This window comes from Sceloporus occidentalis, unplaced genomic scaffold (genome assembly GCF_023333645.1).
Source record: "Sceloporus occidentalis isolate IW3139 unplaced genomic scaffold, rSceOcc1.0.p SCAF_1, whole genome shotgun sequence".
Lineage (NCBI taxonomy): Eukaryota > Metazoa > Chordata > Lepidosauria > Squamata > Phrynosomatidae > Sceloporus > Sceloporus occidentalis.
This window is the reverse complement of record NW_028316981.1, coordinates 86,887,416-86,904,930: the sequence shown is the minus strand read 5'-3', so window position 1 is coordinate 86,904,930 and position 17,515 is coordinate 86,887,416. Positions and strand designations below refer to the sequence as shown.

Below are 17,515 nucleotides of genomic sequence, written 5' to 3'. Positions count from 1 at the left end.
AAAAACAATCAAGGGAAACTCCCAAGTTCTTGCTTTGAGATGATAGATGAACTCAATCTAGTTGATACTTGGTCACATCTTTATGGGGGGGAAAAAGGATATACCTATTTTTCAGATACACACAATTCACTCTCAAGAATCGATCTTTTCTTAGTCTCTAAGGAAATAATTACTAGAATACGAAGGATGGAAATTGCCCCTAGAGTAATCTCCGATCATAATCAAATTGAAATATTGTTTGAAACTCAACAGAAGAAAAAAGAATGGGTTTGGAGGTTAAATGACATGTTGATTAAGGATAAGAAGTTTATTGAAGTTTTGAAAAAAGAAATGACATATTTTTTCAAAGAAAATAAGACCAAAGAAGTAAAAAGTAAATTAGTTTGGGATACGTTTAAGGCTGTCATGCGGGGACTGTTAATAAAAAGAGGGACAGAAGTGAAGAGGCTGAAACAAGAGGAAGAAAGATGGGATAAACAAATACTAAAAGACTTAGAGGAGAAAGCAATTAAAGACAAGGATAATGAAAGAATTAAAAAACAATATGTGTATTATAAACATAAAGTTCAGCAAAAAAATACAGAAGAATTAGCAGCCAAATTAAAAACTATTAGACAGAACTATTTTGAGGGAGCCAACAAGTCCGGCAGATGGCTGGCCTACAAACTGAAAAAGGAAAAAGACAAGAAAAATATAAGAAAAATAAAAGTGGGAGAGCAAATAATCACAAATCAGGAGGAAATCAAAAAAGCCTTCTATGATTATTACAGTACTCTTTTTAAAGAAGGCATAAGAGAAGATAACCTAGAGACCAAAATAAGAGAGTATTTGGAAAAGAAGAATAAAATTAGGTTTAAGGATGAACATATAAAAAAATTAGAGGAACCAATTCATGAAGAAGAAATATCACTGGTAATAAAAACGCTAAAGATTGGCAAGGCTTCGGGCCCAGATGGCTATACCCCCCCTATTTTATAAAGTATTTGAAAAAGAGATTGTAAAAGAACTACAGCAGTTATTCAATAAAATATCCGATGAGGGAATACCTAACTCATGGTATATGGCAAATATCTCACTTATACCAAAAGAAGGTAAAGACAATATGATTATGTCTAATTACAGACCAATAGCCTTACTGAATATCGATTACAAGATTTACACTGGAATTTTAGCTAAGAGATTGAAAGAAATATTGGTCGAAATTATTAAAGACGATCAGAATGGTTTTCTTCCTGGAAGACAATTAAGACACAATACCAAAAAATATGGCAGTTTAGCATGATTGAAAACATAGCTTTTGGCTTCAGGTTTGATAACTGTATATAAAAATCGCATTTCTTTTTCAGACTCTCACTGTGATGGTCTTATATATTATCTGTGGCTGTAGTGATAATTGTTCAATTGCTACTTGAAAAGAAGGGTGGGCATATGGAACGTTAAAGTGAGTCAAATCCCTATGAAATAGAAAGAGATGTGCTGCAGATGTTAGCAAGACAGAAATTTTGGTTTAAATTCTGTAGGATCTGAATGATCCTGCTTCTAGGCATCCTAGCAATAGTTCTCAGTAGTAGGGACCTGCATATGTAGTTGAAATTAGGTGAGCTACATAGATCTTCCTGATGCATCTTAGTGTCATGAAGCAAACTGGGTCATGATGCAACTCCTTCGTCTGTCTGCCTCCCACATTTTGAATTAGGATACAAATCCATGTCTTGAGTAAAGCATTTATTTCAGAGTTTCCTATTACTGACTTAAGGAGTAATTAGGAGTATGGGTTTGCCAGGCATTAACCCAGCATTTTGCCAGGCACTGCAGAAATAAAGCAGTTTAACACCACTTTAAATAACCGTCATGACTTTTTCCTGTGGAAACCTGGGATTTGTAGTTTGGTGAGGCACCAGAGACCAGGCTGATCACTTCACCAAACTACACATCCCATTATTCCATAGGATAGAGTCATAACAGTTAAAGTGGTGTCAAACTGCTTTATATCAGCAGTGTGGAAACTAGGGAGGAAGATGCAATCTGTTCATTCCTATTCTTGGCTGCACGAAAGGGAAGCAAAACCTTCTATTTTCAGGAATCTATAAGAGGTATTTTTAAAATTCCTACATCCATTTGAGAGAGAGAGAATGAGGAAGCTCTATATATTATGTGGGACTATGTATTTTATCCTACCTTTAAACAATAGTTTTGTTGATTGTGATGAATAACTAACAGCAATAAAACCATGGTAGCAAAGTGGCTGTTGGGTGAGAGGAGGCCACTAGTAAAATGCTCTCTAGTGGTGACTTCATTGAAACCAGTGGACTCCCCTGCCGGACTTACAGAAACAAACATAAAAGAGAAGGATGATATTCGTGTACCTCAGTCATAAATCCTAACAATATCTTAAGAACCAGTGTGGCGTAGTGGTTTGAGTGTTGGACTATGACTCTGAGAGACCATGGTTCAAATTCTCATTTGGCCATGAAAACCCACTAGGTACACTTGGGTAAATCTAATTCTCTCAGCCTCAGAGAAAGTAAATGACAACACCCCGGAACCAATCTTGCCAAGACAACCCAAAAATAGGGTCACCCTAGGATCAGTATAATTGGAAACGATTGGAAGGCACACAACAAGAAGCCAAAAAACAAATAACATCAACAACTACAGAAAGAGTTAAGGGTGTAATGAATATTCATAATTATTCATTCTGATGTAAACCAAAAACAAAACAAAATATGTTTCCCAGAACTTGGGGATTCCTATCGGGAACAGTCATAGACTATCAATTATTTTATGTGATTTTTCCCTACTATTCAAGAGGAATTATTATGTGGAGAAATACACATAGATTTTTTTTGTGTTAAAAAAATGTTCTCTGTACAGCAAAGTTTCCTATGAAGAAAACACTGTTTCTGTGTATTTTTTTTTCCTGCACAATAATTACTTGGCAACATTTAATGACATGCAAATACTTGAAGAAAGCAGTGGGGGGATATTAGTTGTCTCCCCAAAACTACCATAATTATGGAAGGATGAAATATTAATGGATTTTCATCCTTAGTGAGGGCTACATCTAAAGAATTATGAACATGAAGGAGAGTTATACACAACCCCACAGTTACTACATGAGAAATAACTAGTATGAGCACAGTTATTTTAATTAATTTAATTAACTCTTTTCCCCAGTAATACTCCAGAGGTATAATTAAGTTTAGCTATTTGAACTTAGCCATTTGATTTACTACAAATGTAGTAGTGCAAAAGGAAAATGTGCTTCTAAGCAAGTGTGTTCCCAGTCCCTAACCCCATTTTACAATTATGACCTAAGCTATTTAATTCACTTTCCTCTGGTGAATCTGAAACTGGGACAGCAGATTACAAACAGTACTTTTGTGTTGTTTTGCTTTGTGGATAGTCATCATCACTGTTACTACATACATTTAGATGCTCTCAGCATTTGCTGCCCTAGTCTACATCTACAGCGCTATATAAATAAAGCATAATAATAATAATAATAATAATAGTCCTAAATAAACCAGTGCTGCTTTACTACTGAATAGTGGATGAACTTGATTTCACTATTTCTTCAAAGTACAGGAGACAGACAAAGTTGTTTGGTGAACTCCATATCCTTCAAATTACTTAATCTGAAGTAAAATGTATTGAATTGGGGAAGGGGGGGGGGGGGAACCAAACAAATCCAATTAAAAGAAAAACAAAAATAAATTCCTAAGATCCCCCTTCACACACACAAAACACCATGCATTTTACGCAATAGCAAGTTCTTTAGCAACTATGAGGCAGAACAGAGCTGTATCTTATACAAGCTGTATTTTATGTGCACATGTACAAAACTATTTCTGTGCATTTTAAACATTTTATGTATTTATTAAATGTATAAAGACAACAAGACAAGTGACCTACACAGAAGAGTTCTGCAAAATGTTACTTTGTAATATTTTTTGTTACAAATAATTGATGGATACAAAGCTGGAGAATTAATAGAACACATATAGATGTGCATAATGAAGAGATCAGATAGTCACCAAAATATTTTCATGCATTATTTTGTGATATCATTCCTGGCAGACTGGAGCCTGGTATACCGTTCTCTTATTAATCCTTTGGATAATTCTTTTAGTTTTATATTGTGGCTGTGTGTTTATTTTTAGCATTTCCTTAGGGTTGTTCAATGTTTTGATGTAAACCAGATTGTACCTACAAGTCCTACACCTCATAGCATTCAGAGGCTTTTTACTGAAAAAAAAGCATACAGTAGTTACTTTTGAGAAGTGGGAAAATGTGCAATTACTTATCAAAACTGTAACTATAATCGCAACTAACTACTTTTGGGAGCTATTGAACTATAACTAGCTTTTGTTAAGTATCTTTCCAGGATTTGTCAATTGTGTAGATGCTGAAAAATGTATTTGCTCTACACTGTGTTCATATTAATCAAAGCAAGATACAATCATGTGGATCAGTATACATACCTATGAATATTTCTGTAACAGAAAAGTTGGAGGCCCAAGACATGTTCCCCCAAGATGGGGATATGCTTATGTCCCCATCACTTCCAGTCACTGGTTCAGACCCAGGTTTCTTAAACATCAGTGAAAAGTCCTTAACAGGAAAAGGCACCAACTTTTATTGGAGATTACCACATTTATGACTTCAAACAGCAGTAGGCTCTTGCTAAACTATAACACCAATAGATATTTCACATAACCATGAGATGATGCCTTTCCTTCCCCAAAGTCCAGGTAGACAAGTACAACAGGGCAGTGAGGGAGCTAGGATGGTGAAGATGGGATGACACAGGACTGAATAGTGAATGATTACATCCATGAAGAAAGATCAGTGTATTTAGAAAAGCTTTGGGTTACCAGATACAGCATACAATCACTGAGGTTTTGTAGAAACCATGTGAATGGATACCAGATGGCGCTGCCACACATATCAAACATTACTTACTAGGAACAAGACTTCAGTCTCTCTTGGACTCCAACTACCAGAGGCCTCAGCTAGCATGGCTGATGGTCAGGGCTAATTGGAGTTGGTCTGAAAACCATGGTGTGCAGAATAGGAGCCCATAGTGTGCGTATAGGTGTGTGTGTGCCTTCAAGTCACCCGTCAACATCTGGTGAATGTCCCATGAATGTCATAGAGTTTCCTCAGGTAAGGAACAGTCAGAGTTGATTTTGTCAATCCTCCCTACAGCACTTGGTATTCATTTGTGATCTTCCATCCAAGTACTAACCAGGGCTGACCCTGCTTAGTTTCCAATATCAGACAGGATCTGGTGCCTTTAGGGCAGTGGTCCTCAAACTGTGCCCTTTAAGAGATTTTGGACTTCAGCTCCTAGAATCCCAGGCCAACAGGCTGAAGCTTCTGGGATTTGAAGTTCAAAATCTCTTAAAGGTCACAGTTTGGGGACCACTGATTAAGGATATTTAGAAATTACTGGGATAGAAAAAAAATCTATCAGGAGATGTTTATTAATGTCATGCTGAAAGCCTCTGTATTTAATGTCAACCATTAAATGGGAAATGAAAAATGAATTGCACTCCAAAATTGTGGTAAGTAGTTAGAGAGAGAGAGAAATGTCTTCATGTGTAAGGCTGTAGACCTCTGTGATCTTTCTACTGTAACCAGGTGACTGAGTTGGATGTATGCACATTCTTAACTTTGCAATCTGTGTGTCATTCTCTTCTGCAGTGCAGCCTATTTCACTTCCTGAAAAATCCAGAGGTCTGAGGGTGAAGCCATAGTCCAGAATTAAAGTCATGCTGTTAAAGCCACTAGGGGACTTTCTAGGAAACTGGCATATCAGGATCGTTAGCAAAATGGATGGGAAGGGCCCATAACCTGATACAAAATGGCCCAGCTTGTTAAAGACAAGTAACCACTGAAGCTCCATAGTGCTGTTTTCAGACGATGTCTCATAAAAGTCCAGTACCTTTGTGAAATGGGGAAAAATGCTGTTTTGCAAGGAAGGGGACTGACACAATATTAGAATTGAACTGCATGTCAAACTCTGTTCCCATTGAATCTATATCAGTTGAGGTCTTCCTTACAGTAGCTTACATTTAGTAAATTCATTGTTTACCAACCCAAAAAGAAGAGACGTGGCTTTTTATTTAAACAGGTTTTTGGCCACTGGTGAAGGGTCTTTTAGTGTGGTGTGACAGATCCTTTATCCATGTTATCCTCAAAACTCCAACCCCTAGAAATGCTGCCACTCAGCCTTCCCTTATTTCCCCAATTTTTCCTTGCTGGATTGGGTTCCTGGGTTTCAGGATGACTCCTATAAATGTGGACTTGTGGTTGTGTTGTTGTGTGAGTTCTTTAGATTTGTATTTGTGACCTGGCTCTAATTCAGGCTTGACAGACAGCCAGAGACAGGGTTAAAGAAATAAGAGAAATAGAGTGATTAAACATAGAATAAGAATATAATAAACTCTAATAGTCTATTCTGTAGGCTTTTCAGTACCATAGACAGTTCTCCCTTCTTTTTCAAATTCAAAACTCTGTCTCTATTAGCTTAAAACCCTATCTGTGTCTGATCAAGATCCTGACAATATCATCTACCAACTCTGTCTGAAGTTAAAATCCTGTCTGTACCAATTTCAAACTCTTTCTCAAATCCAAACCCTATCTGAGGGTGTATCTAAACTGTAGAAATAATGCTGTTTGACATCACTTTAAGTGCTGTAGCTCCATCCTATAGAATCCTTTTAAAATATCAGGCCTTTCACCTTCTCCACAAAAGAGTGCTGGTGCTTCACAAGACTACACATCCCATAGTTCTGTAGAATGGAGCTATGGCAGTTAAAATGTCAAACTGCATTATTTCTATAGTGTAGATGAATCTTCAGTCTCTCCAGAGGAAAGCCTTGGCCTTTTTAATTTATTCTGTTCTCCTGCAGCACCCTTTGCAATGTCTCTGAACTGAGATTGAAGCCAAGTCTACCTAGCCCCTCCTTCACAGAGGAAGTTGCATTTCTTTACCCCTTTCATTATGTTTTTGGAAAGCAAACATGCATGCTTGGACACACACACACACACACACACACACACACACACACCCTTTCTCCTGCTATAGGGACTCACAGCAGCTAACAGTGAATTTAAAATAATACAAATGAAAAACAATGCAAAAACATTTAATAGGATAAATATAATGTTTCAAAACAATTAAACAGTGTATAAAGTTTAAAACATTAAACAATAAAACAGTAAAGCATGCACAGTATTTAAAAACCCAGCCCCCATTAGTGTGAAAAAGCCTGATAGCACAAAAATGTTTTTAATCTGCCACTGAAAATACAGTAGGGATAAGGCCATCTTTGCCGCCACGGAAAAGGCTCACTCCATTTTTTTTCTCACCAAATGAGCATAAGTTTCGTGTAGATGTTAAATAGCAGAGGGGACAAAACTGAGCCTAAAGGACCCCACAGGCCAATGGCTAAGGAATTGACAGGAATCCCCCAGCATCACCCTCTGAGAGCTCTCCTCCAAGAAAGAACAGAGCCACTAAAGAAGAGGACCTCCGAGCTCCATTTCAGAGAGGCAACTCAGAAGGATACCATGGTCAATGATATTGAAAGCCTCTGAGAGGTCCAGCAGAACCAACAGGGACACACTCCCCCTTTCCAGTTCCCTGCTTTGGTCATTCACCAAGGTAACCAAATCTATCTCTGTCTCATAAACTGGTCTGAAATTAGACTGATATAAATCTAGACAATTTATTACATCTAGGAACCCCCAGAGTTGAGAAACCATTACATGTTCTAATACCTTGCCCAAAAAAGGAAGGCTGGAGACTGCCCTATAGTTATCTAATATAGTAAGATCTAAGGATTTTTTTTAGAAGTGATCTTAGCATCATCAAGTCTTTTTGTGGCCTGTTTAATTTACCAGCCAAGGATCTTGTTCACATTCTCAGGATGCACCAACTGAAAAGTATCCATCGACACTGGACAAACAAGAGCAAGGGTTACATCCACCACAATTGTATCAACTCTGCAGTCTAAGCCAGAGCTAATCTGAGTTATTTTATCTGCCTGTTTGGATCTTACCCTGAGATAAAGTCCCCAGTTTGGGGACAAAAGGCAGGGAGTTGGGAGAGGGGAGGGTAAGTAGAATAATAATGTAAATGAAATAAATCAACAAGAGGTGGAATAAACAGAGCCACAAGTGTATCAACTACTTAAGCATGAAATGAAAATGGATGTGCCAACAGTTAGGGAGGGTGCTGAGGCAACAATCCATTTGGGGACCTGTTACTCAGCTCCCCCAAAGTGCAAGCTGCATAATGACAGTTTGTTATAGCTAGCCCTCACATTGGCTCACCTGATTCCTCTCACAAGCTCCAAACTGGAGGAGTGAGAGTCTCAGCCTTCTTCACTGACTCCTGTCCCCAAGCCCCAGAATCTGAAGAACAGGAGAAAGAGGCCAATTGCTTGTCCTATGTAAAGTAGATCCACTAAAACAATGAGATTTACATAACTGCTGATTTACCATTCAGCAATTGATTCAAACCCCCTCTGAAGAAACTTGCCAAGAAAACTCCATTAGGGTCATCATAATTCTGAAGCAATTTGAAGGCACATAACAACAAAATTGATTAAGGAAATCTACCACCATTGGGATTAGATTTTAGAATTAAATCAGGGTCTGCCTTTCACATTAAAAGTCCCCATTGGTGTTAACAAAGGCTGTCCATATGGCTTCCTACTGCATTACCCATCCATCATTGCCACCTAGTTATTGGTGGTATCTACCATTCATTTCCACCCTGTGTGGAAACAGAAATTCCCCCTCCTTTTCCTAACACTACCAATCGGGTTGAGACAACTACATTCTTCTGTGACCCAAAATCTAGAGGAAAACTGCACTGACCATTTGGAAAGGTGAGTGGGCCATGAATTAACAGACTTGTCTTAAATAGGACAGCTGCCCTGTTCTTCCTTCACACAGGTTACAACCCATTTATTTATGTCCAGACATTTACATACATCCAAAAATGTCAACATGCTGTACACCAATAAACTGTGCAATATACACAAGACACAAATTCAAAGATCACAACACTTTCTGAAGTGCAAGAAATACAATGACTGCAACACTTTTTGAGGAGCAAGAAATAGATTTGAGTTGGATTTATAGTGAAGGCTTTCTCAAATAAATATGTCTTCCACATGTGTCAGAAGCTAAGGGCGATTGAAGCATGTTGAACTCAAATATTCCATACAGCAGGGATAACTCCTTTGTATACTCTACTCTGAATGACTGCCAAGTAGACATCAGGAGGGTGTGGCATTACTAGGAGGAAGTGTCACTATCAGAATGGAAAACAACAGTAATAACAAGTGAGCTCAGTGTGGGGGGGGGGGGGGAGGAGGAGGGAGAAGATTCAGTTGGAAAGAAGTATAGTGTTTTATAATGTAAACATATGTTAATAAAGATTATTTTTTAAAAAGAATGGAAAATGACCCATAGGAGTTGTGCATCTTAAGAAAGACATGCCTAAGACATGCCTGAGAATTACATGTCATTAAATGGGCCTCAGGAACAGAAGGCATCATTTCCTATTGCAGAGATATACTGACATGGAAATATTGCATTTTATGCATTGTCCACACAGAGACAAATCATATAGCCCATGCATGCATACACACAGGCGGGGAGGGGGGGGGGATTCCTGCCAGTGAGGTCAGACAATCAATGGGAAGGTCCATTTTACCTTCAGTGCAAGCATGTTTCTTTGAACAGCACTTCACTTCGCCCTTAACTGTTAATGCCAGTCATTCAGGTATGTGGGAGAAACTCAGAGAAGCATTGCAACTTGCTACCTTTCCTTGATGACTTGGCCCTCCACAGATTAAGCCCATGCCAGTCTGAACAGCCCTGCCTCTGCTTGCATCCCCCCATGTTGGGTTCTTTGAAAATTTTGGAAAATGGTCTATGTGTTTCTGTCCATTTCCCCCCCCCCCCCTCTTTTTTTGGTTACAATTTCAAATGATGCCATATGCCCTGGTTTTAAGAAGAAGAATCAGACATACAGAAGCCAAAATTCTAAAGAGACCAATGCAACCACAGCATTTTTCAAGTGATTGTAGGACTGGACTGCTAGAAGGATCCTGCTCTTGCATAAGAATTCTGGTTCCTCCTGTAGTGTACAAACAACAGTAAATGAACAGTGGCATCTTTCTTCACTCTGGATTTGCATTGACAAAATAAACGCCTGTGCTCTAAATGTTTCTTAATCCCAAAAGAGATGGGGAGAGTGGGAAGAAAAAGCTGTTAACTGCATCACAGACTGAACCTCTGAGACAATCCTTACAAATTGTCTCTCCTCCTACTCACCAACACCATTGGCAGTACCCCTAGGTTCTCTTTCACACACACCCGGCCACAACCATTATTGTTACACCTAGTGGATGTGTTCTCCTGGCCTTTATACTTAGCCCCACACACCCTGGACTCCTTCACAATGAGGACAAATAAAAAAAGAAACAGACTTTGAAGAAACCAACATGGGAGGAGAAGGTTAATTATGGGCAGAGGAAGAAGGAAGCCAAGCAAGTTCTTTTCTTGTTCTTCAGAGCTTCATCCCCCTCTCCACCCTTATTTGTCTTCTGTTCTGTCTCTGCACCCTTTAGGACCAGATTTGTGATTTTCTTCCCCCATCATGGTTATAATGATTGAGGCTGTTCCAGGGCGAGTGACACTAAGCTAGCAACACCCCTTTTGGGTCTCAAGAGCCAAGGAACCCTAACCTACTGGAAGACCTATTGATCTGTGACTGAAGAGCAGAGGACTTCCTCAGCAGGAGTTTGCCACTTAGAGGTTGACAGCTTTATTCCTGGTTTCTCTAGGAACTGTCCAAGGAATGTGTGTTGCACAGGGGTGCTGGGGGTGATCACTTTTATGGGAGTTGCTGATAGCACATGGGGAAGAAAGGGACCTTAGGGAAAGTGACAGCTCAATGTGGGAGGAGGGGAGCAACTGTTTTCCAAGCTGGTGGTGAGATGCAACAATGTGAAGGGAATGTGCTTGATGGTAGGGAGTACTCTGTGTATGTGTCTAAGAGAGAAAGAGAGGTGCACGCACACAGTGTGACTCTGTGTGTGTGTGCATGTAAGTGCATGAGGGAGAGGGGGTTCTCTCTCTCCCTCTCTCTCCTTCTCTCAGTCTCTCTCTCTCTCTCTCTCTCTCTCTCAGTGCTCAGTTAATCCTGCTGTCAGTTGGTGTTAAGGCAGCGATCTAAGCGCTGGATTCCAAGAGAAAGAAAGAGGCAGCATCGTAGAAGGAAGAGAGGAACAAAAACAAAAAGAAGGGAGGAAAAAGAAAAAGAAAACAACAGAAGCAGGAGAAAATACCAAATCTATGCTTGGACCTGGGCTTCTTTCTCGCCAATGCAAAAGGGAATATGCAGCACATTTTTGCCTTCTTCTGCACCAGTTTCCTAGGGGCAGTGTTGGGGGTCAATTTCCCCAGCAACATCCAGATCGGTAAGTGGGAAATTGTTCCTTTCCTGTATTGAATGTGTGTGTGTGTGTGTGTGAGAGAGAGAGAGAGAGAGAGAGAGTGTGTTAGAGAGATATGAGCCATCCTTTGTCACCACTTGTGAAAGAAGGCATCTGGGTCTGGAGCTGATGAATATTCAGTTCATATTGAGGATGTGGGGTTCACCTGTTCCTATTGCTTTTGGGGTGCCTGGGGACCATGCCTGCACTCAAAGTGCTTCCAAAACCAAGTGATCACTCTGTCCACCTCCACTCAGGAGTCCATATTCATTGGAAGGAAGATTGCGCTGGAAACCACTTTGCATTTTCTCCCCCCAATTTTGGTAAAAGGTGAAACTGTGTTTTCTTAAGTCAGTCTGTATGAAGAGCCTGATTCCTGCCAGAGAAATCAGGTTGCTTTCTCTTTCTCTCTCTCTAGCCTTTGTTGTTGCTTCTGCTAAACAAAAGCTGAGCTATGCTAGGAAGACATTGCATTCATCCTCTTTCCATTGCATGATTCCCCTGATCCCAGCACTCACAATACATTCCTCTCATTTTCAGTTGCCCCATCCCCTCACTAATTCAGCCCTCCTGCAGCTTCCCCCCATGTACACAGTGGGCAGTATTTGGCTTCCGAATCCCAGCGCTTTCTGCCTCCTTTCTCTTTGCTGTCCCAATTGCTGGCTCCTTGTCATCCTTGTGGAGCGAGGAAAGGGAAAGGAAGCAATAAAACCCAACTCCCAGGCTAACCCCCCCTTGCAGGATCTGTGCTTTTATTGCAGTTTGACGTTCCCTTGCCTGCCAGCATCCTTGTTTTCCAGATTTCTTCTATGTCTCACATTGAAACAAAAGGTGAACCTGGAAAATGAGCAGGCTGCCATTTCTCACACCTTCCTTGGCAACACATCCAAGTGTGATTTGTATTGTTATTTTATTTTATTTTTGGTACACATGCTCTGTTGCTTTGCACAGCAGCAAGAAATGGGCTCATTGTTGAACATGTCAATTCTCCTGCTTGGTGATGGACTGCCTTTAATTAGTCTGATTTCTTGCTTTTCCAAAACATCATAGAAAATGATGAATACTAGTGGTAACAAAATCATCGTCGTCGTCGTCATCATCATTTCATTTTATCTTAGTGTTTACTCTATTTTTGACCCATTTCACATCTGTACCCAGGGGAAATAAAACACCTTTTGCATTGCTGTCCAATCCAAATGTACAAACATAACAACCAAAAGTGTTTTACAAACTGGATTTAAAGGTATAAGGACACATTTTGATGCAATAAATATCAATCAGAAGCACAATACCTTGGTAGTAATATTTTTAAGCACTTCATTATCACATTGTAGTAGGCTGTGTTTCTAAGACCAGTAACTACTTTCATTCAAGAAGCAGACCACATAGTAGTCAGATTTCTGAAAAACCATGTTATCTAATTCTAATTTTTGTAACAGATATCCCCTATTATATAGGACATACCATGCTGCACATGATAACATATTTCCTTTTGTAATAATAATTTGACCAGTCCCTACCCCTTCCCATGCCCAAGATTAGGTGTTCTTGAATAATGGCAGGTTTGTGTTCCTTTCTCAGTTGTCATTTAGTTCAACGACAACTTGTTGAGTAAACATCATCTCAGTGTAGCAAAGGCAGACAATTCAGATCCTATAAAGGAAATGGGGAGGAAAATGAAACCCCTTTGGACAGAGGAGGGGAGGAGATATTAATCTTTTTCCTTGGCAGGGCCCATTTTTAACACTTTATGTACTGTCAAAAAAAGAGGCCCAAGAAGATTCTAAACAAACATACATACACATACCCCCTAAGCTCCCAGCCCCAATCTAATCTTCTTGCATGGCTGTAAAATGTACTGGTAATCTTGGATATTTGGCATTATGTAATGATCAAAAGGCCAAAATATATTTTTTATCCTTAAAGGTACAACAGGTCTTCCTTCTTCAGATGTCCTTCAGGAGCCATGTGTTTGTTTGTTTTTTTGGAAAAGTTTTTGGCCATGGAAGGAACAAAGTAGAGTCGAACTAGAACTACATAGTGAAGTTGAGTTCTAGAATGTCACAGTCATTCTGATTTGTTTTCCATATCCTTCTTTCTTTTCTTTCTCAGGGGGATTATTTCCTACGCAGCAATCCCAGGAACATGCAGCGTTTATGTTTGCATTGTCTCAGTTCACAGAGCCCCCCAAGCTGGCTCCCCAGATTGATATTGTGAATATTAGTGACAGCTTTGAAATGACCTACACCTGTAAGTAACCGTTCTACACCAACAGCCTTCTCTCTCCCTCCCTCCCTCCCTCTCTCTCTTTCTCTCTTTCTCATATTCTCATTTTCTTGGTCCCGTACTCTTCCTCTGCTTAATTTGTATAGGGACATTGCTTTACCATTAATACAGTTTTTAAAGGTCTGTGTGATGAGACTTTTATAAGAGATATTGCTTGTGTCCCCCATGCCAGTTCCTTTTGATAGTTTCTTTCTTTGGAGATTCAGGGAGGTTTTTTTTTCCCTGTTGCTTTACTACCTTTTTACTAATTTGAAGTAAGGGATTTGTCATGGCCCCAATGTGTCTACATCTTAACCATGCAGCATTTTTTTTTTTTTAAAAAGGGGGTCACCAACAGTTTTCTGAGGTTACTCAGAAGTGCATAAAAGGTCAGATCTAAAGCTAGTGAGGTAACCAGTAATGAAAGCAAGGTGAGAGGTTTGCACTGAAACAATTATTCATAGACTTCTATAGCCTATGCTGTTAAAGTGTTTCTGAGAATAAAAATGCACAAGCAAAATCTTTCACAATAGAGGGCTTTGTGAAATTATGCATCAGAAATGAACATAGTGGATGGTATCATGTGATACCAGCAGAATGGACGCCAATATAATATTTTACTAGATTGATCATCAGTGAAAACATGCTTTTTTAAAAAATAAAAAAGTCAAGAAAACAAAACCTCCTCTATTAAAATAGTAATGCTGTCAGATTATGAAGTTTGCAAATATAAATTCTGTTTATAGGCATGATTTGTGTTCTATGTCAGAAGTTCATGGGGCCCAAACTTTTTAACTAAGGGGGAACCACACAAGGAATTTTGTCTTTGTTTGAGGCCTACCTGTTGTTCTCAACCATGATCTAGAAATGGAATGCTTATAACCTATTCTGTAATATGCTCCAGAAATCTATATGAATAATTCCAAAATTATCATACATCATCCAAACGAGAATTGCTATTATAGATATATAAGGCTACCCACAATCTATGCGTGTGTTATGACATGGGGGAAAAGTGTGGTGAAAGTAGAAATATGTCCCTCTGTCACACCTGCAGTGGTGTTATTTACTACAATGTTCAATTGCTATGTTTTAGGTTGTGGTTGTTATACACAATATAACACAATAAACTAAAAAGTAATGTAGCACAAAGGTGAGAAGATGAATCTAAAATGCATGTCTTGGACATGTATCACTCCAAATAGGTTAGTCTTAGTGGGAAGAGTAAAATATTCACCATGCTGGATACAAACTATTCAAGCCAAATGAACAAAATTAAAAATAACCCCAGAGGATTGTCACAATGTTATAATAATTGCTAAAGATTGTTACAACTAACAACAGTTATTATGGAAGATATTTTGTCTTTTATGACAGAATTTGGTTTTGTTTTAGAATGAAATATTTTTGCTCTTCCATCCTTCCATTCACACATTTCTTTCTGGCATTTGAGCCTAACTTAACGTATCCTCAATTGTGATCTCCCAGGGGTCATATAATATCTCTGTGCAGTGGTGAGTTCAGTTATTGGGCCAAGCCTTGTGAATTCATATTTCTTTTCTGTCCCTAATTGTGCTTAGGAAGGCAGTACACAACTGAAATTGTGTGCAGAATGGCAAATTATATGTAAACCAATTCACAGTCTCCAGCCCTAAGGGAACAATAAATATGACTATTTTTAAATGAGAATTCAGTTTTATGTAGAGTGCTTTGTCCTAGATGACCCATAGAATGTGTCATCTATACTAACCTCCATAATTAAAAGCCTCCATAATTTTGTTCTCTGTAGATTGTAGGCAATCAATTCAACAACAAAGCAAAGCACTGAAATACATATTTGCATCTCTTCAGTTTGGCTCAAAAGTTGTGTAATTCATGGTCCTCTACTCCCTTATGTTCTGTTTACAATAAGTACACATAGTATTGCAGACACTTGCCATGATTTCCCACTGTGCACAAAGCTCCTATTGCTTTTGTGAGTTCTTTTCCTTATGTGACATAAATATTTTATAGGCAAATAAGTATTGTTGTTTCCATGGAGACACAAAATATATTCTTGTGTTTGTTTTTGGAGTTTGCAGTGTGAATTATCTTTTGTCCCCAAATGCTCTGTCAATGATATTTTCAGTTGTGAAGTAGGAGTTCATCTGACAAAGAAAGAAAGAGGAAAAGGTTGTTTGTGTTTTCCCAACACCCATGTTTCTTTGTAGGACTACCATGGAGACTAGCATCACAGCACTTGCAGAAAATAATTGGAATGTGTGTGGTCTGGTGTTTAGACCTGTTTTCACCTGTCAATTCTACTCTTGGAAATTCAGGGGGTATTACTTCTACCCCAGCTGGATTCAGAAATCAGGTGGGAGCCCGGTGTGGGGAGAAAACAGCCTCACAGAAGTTTTGCAGAAGGATAGAATAGAAAAGAAGATATATTTCCTCCTTCCTGATCTCTAATCTACACTGAAAGTGCCTCTCTGAATATGGAAAAGTGGCCTTGGAAACATACATTTGTGGCAATAAAACTTAAAAAAAAAACAACAACAGAAATGTGAATTTCTGGGATCAGTTGGACAGGTCCACGCTAGCATCCATCTTTGCACAAATAGTTAGCAGTCTTGTGATATGAACTAGTAAACATCATTCTCAATAAGAAGTGGGAATACAAAATCAGTATGGTAGCAGTGTGTGTGTGTGTGTTTCTTGTGCTACTTGAGTCTGGTAGTATTAAAATTGGTCTTTGGTATATCGAGATACTCAGTATATGATTTTAATGTATGAAATGAAATAATATGCAGCACTATCCAGTGAAAATGTGCTTTCTTTGTCCACATGTGACACTTTGCATGTGGCAGGAGTTGGGGGGGAAATTGCTTGGCCACCAATGATGAACTGGCTGCACGCCGTGTAAAAAGACATCCACTGCCATCTAGCAGGTAACAATGAAATAGAACGGGAAGTGACATACAGCACAACTAATACCCTGTACTGACAGACAGTGAGCCAGAGGTAATAAAACTGCTGTGTGGTTGCCATGCCACCATCTTTGGTGATATGAAGCAATAATAAGCTGTATCTGATGGATTTGAATCGTGGCTCTTTACACAACCATATTCTCTGCTGCTTGGTTGAAAATAGGGCTTTCCTTTAAAATCAACACAACAACATGATAATGTATATATTGAAAACAGATGTCATTGGACAGCAACTCCCATCAGCCCCTAGCCAGCAAAGTCAGTAAGGAAGGATATGGGAACTGTACCCCCAACAACATAGGGAGAAGCACAAGCAGACCACCCCATTGTAAAAGATGGAATATCCATGCTAAAAGTGAATGTCGACAAATTTAGATGCTAGATGTTTATCACAATGAGACAAATGTTTGAAAGTCAGTGGACACATCTTCTACCTTTAACTGTAAAAGCATCTGCTATTGGTCATTCTGGGTTTCTATATTCTGTATAGTGGGTGCTCAGGAAGAAAGCAAATTAAAGGATATGTTTACTATCTGAGACCTCTAGTTCATAAATGTTTAAACACTTTTTTCTAAGGAGAGTCCTGATGTCACCTAACTATCCAGACCATTCTGCAGTCTGTTTTGGTACCAGATAAATTACAATCTAGCCAGGTAGATTTATTTATTTATTTATTTATTTATTTATTTATTTATTGAAATAAGAAACACAAATGAAGATTGGTGGAGTGTTTTTATTTTATTTTATAGATATTTG

The 17,515-nt window shown here is 38.9% G+C and overlaps 1 protein-coding gene across 6 annotated transcripts in view; it reads left to right on the top strand.

Moving 5' to 3' along the window:
• The first annotated feature begins 10,452 nt into the window (after positions 1–10,452).
• Positions 10,453–17,515, top strand: part of LOC149321761 (glutamate receptor 1) — a 293,443-nt gene continuing 286,380 nt past the window's right edge. For 5 of the 6 annotated variants that reach the window (XM_089528180.1, XM_089528160.1, XM_089528141.1 and 2 more), the window contains exons 1-3: positions 10,453–10,845; positions 11,221–11,510; positions 13,638–13,775. In XM_089528180.1, the coding sequence (XP_089384306.1) occupies positions 11,429–11,510; positions 13,638–13,775 (220 nt within the window). In that variant the 5' untranslated portion in view covers positions 10,453–10,845; positions 11,221–11,428. The remainder of the gene's footprint in view (positions 10,846–11,220; positions 11,511–13,637; positions 13,776–17,515) is intronic. The other variant, XM_089528170.1, reaches the window with a different exon arrangement.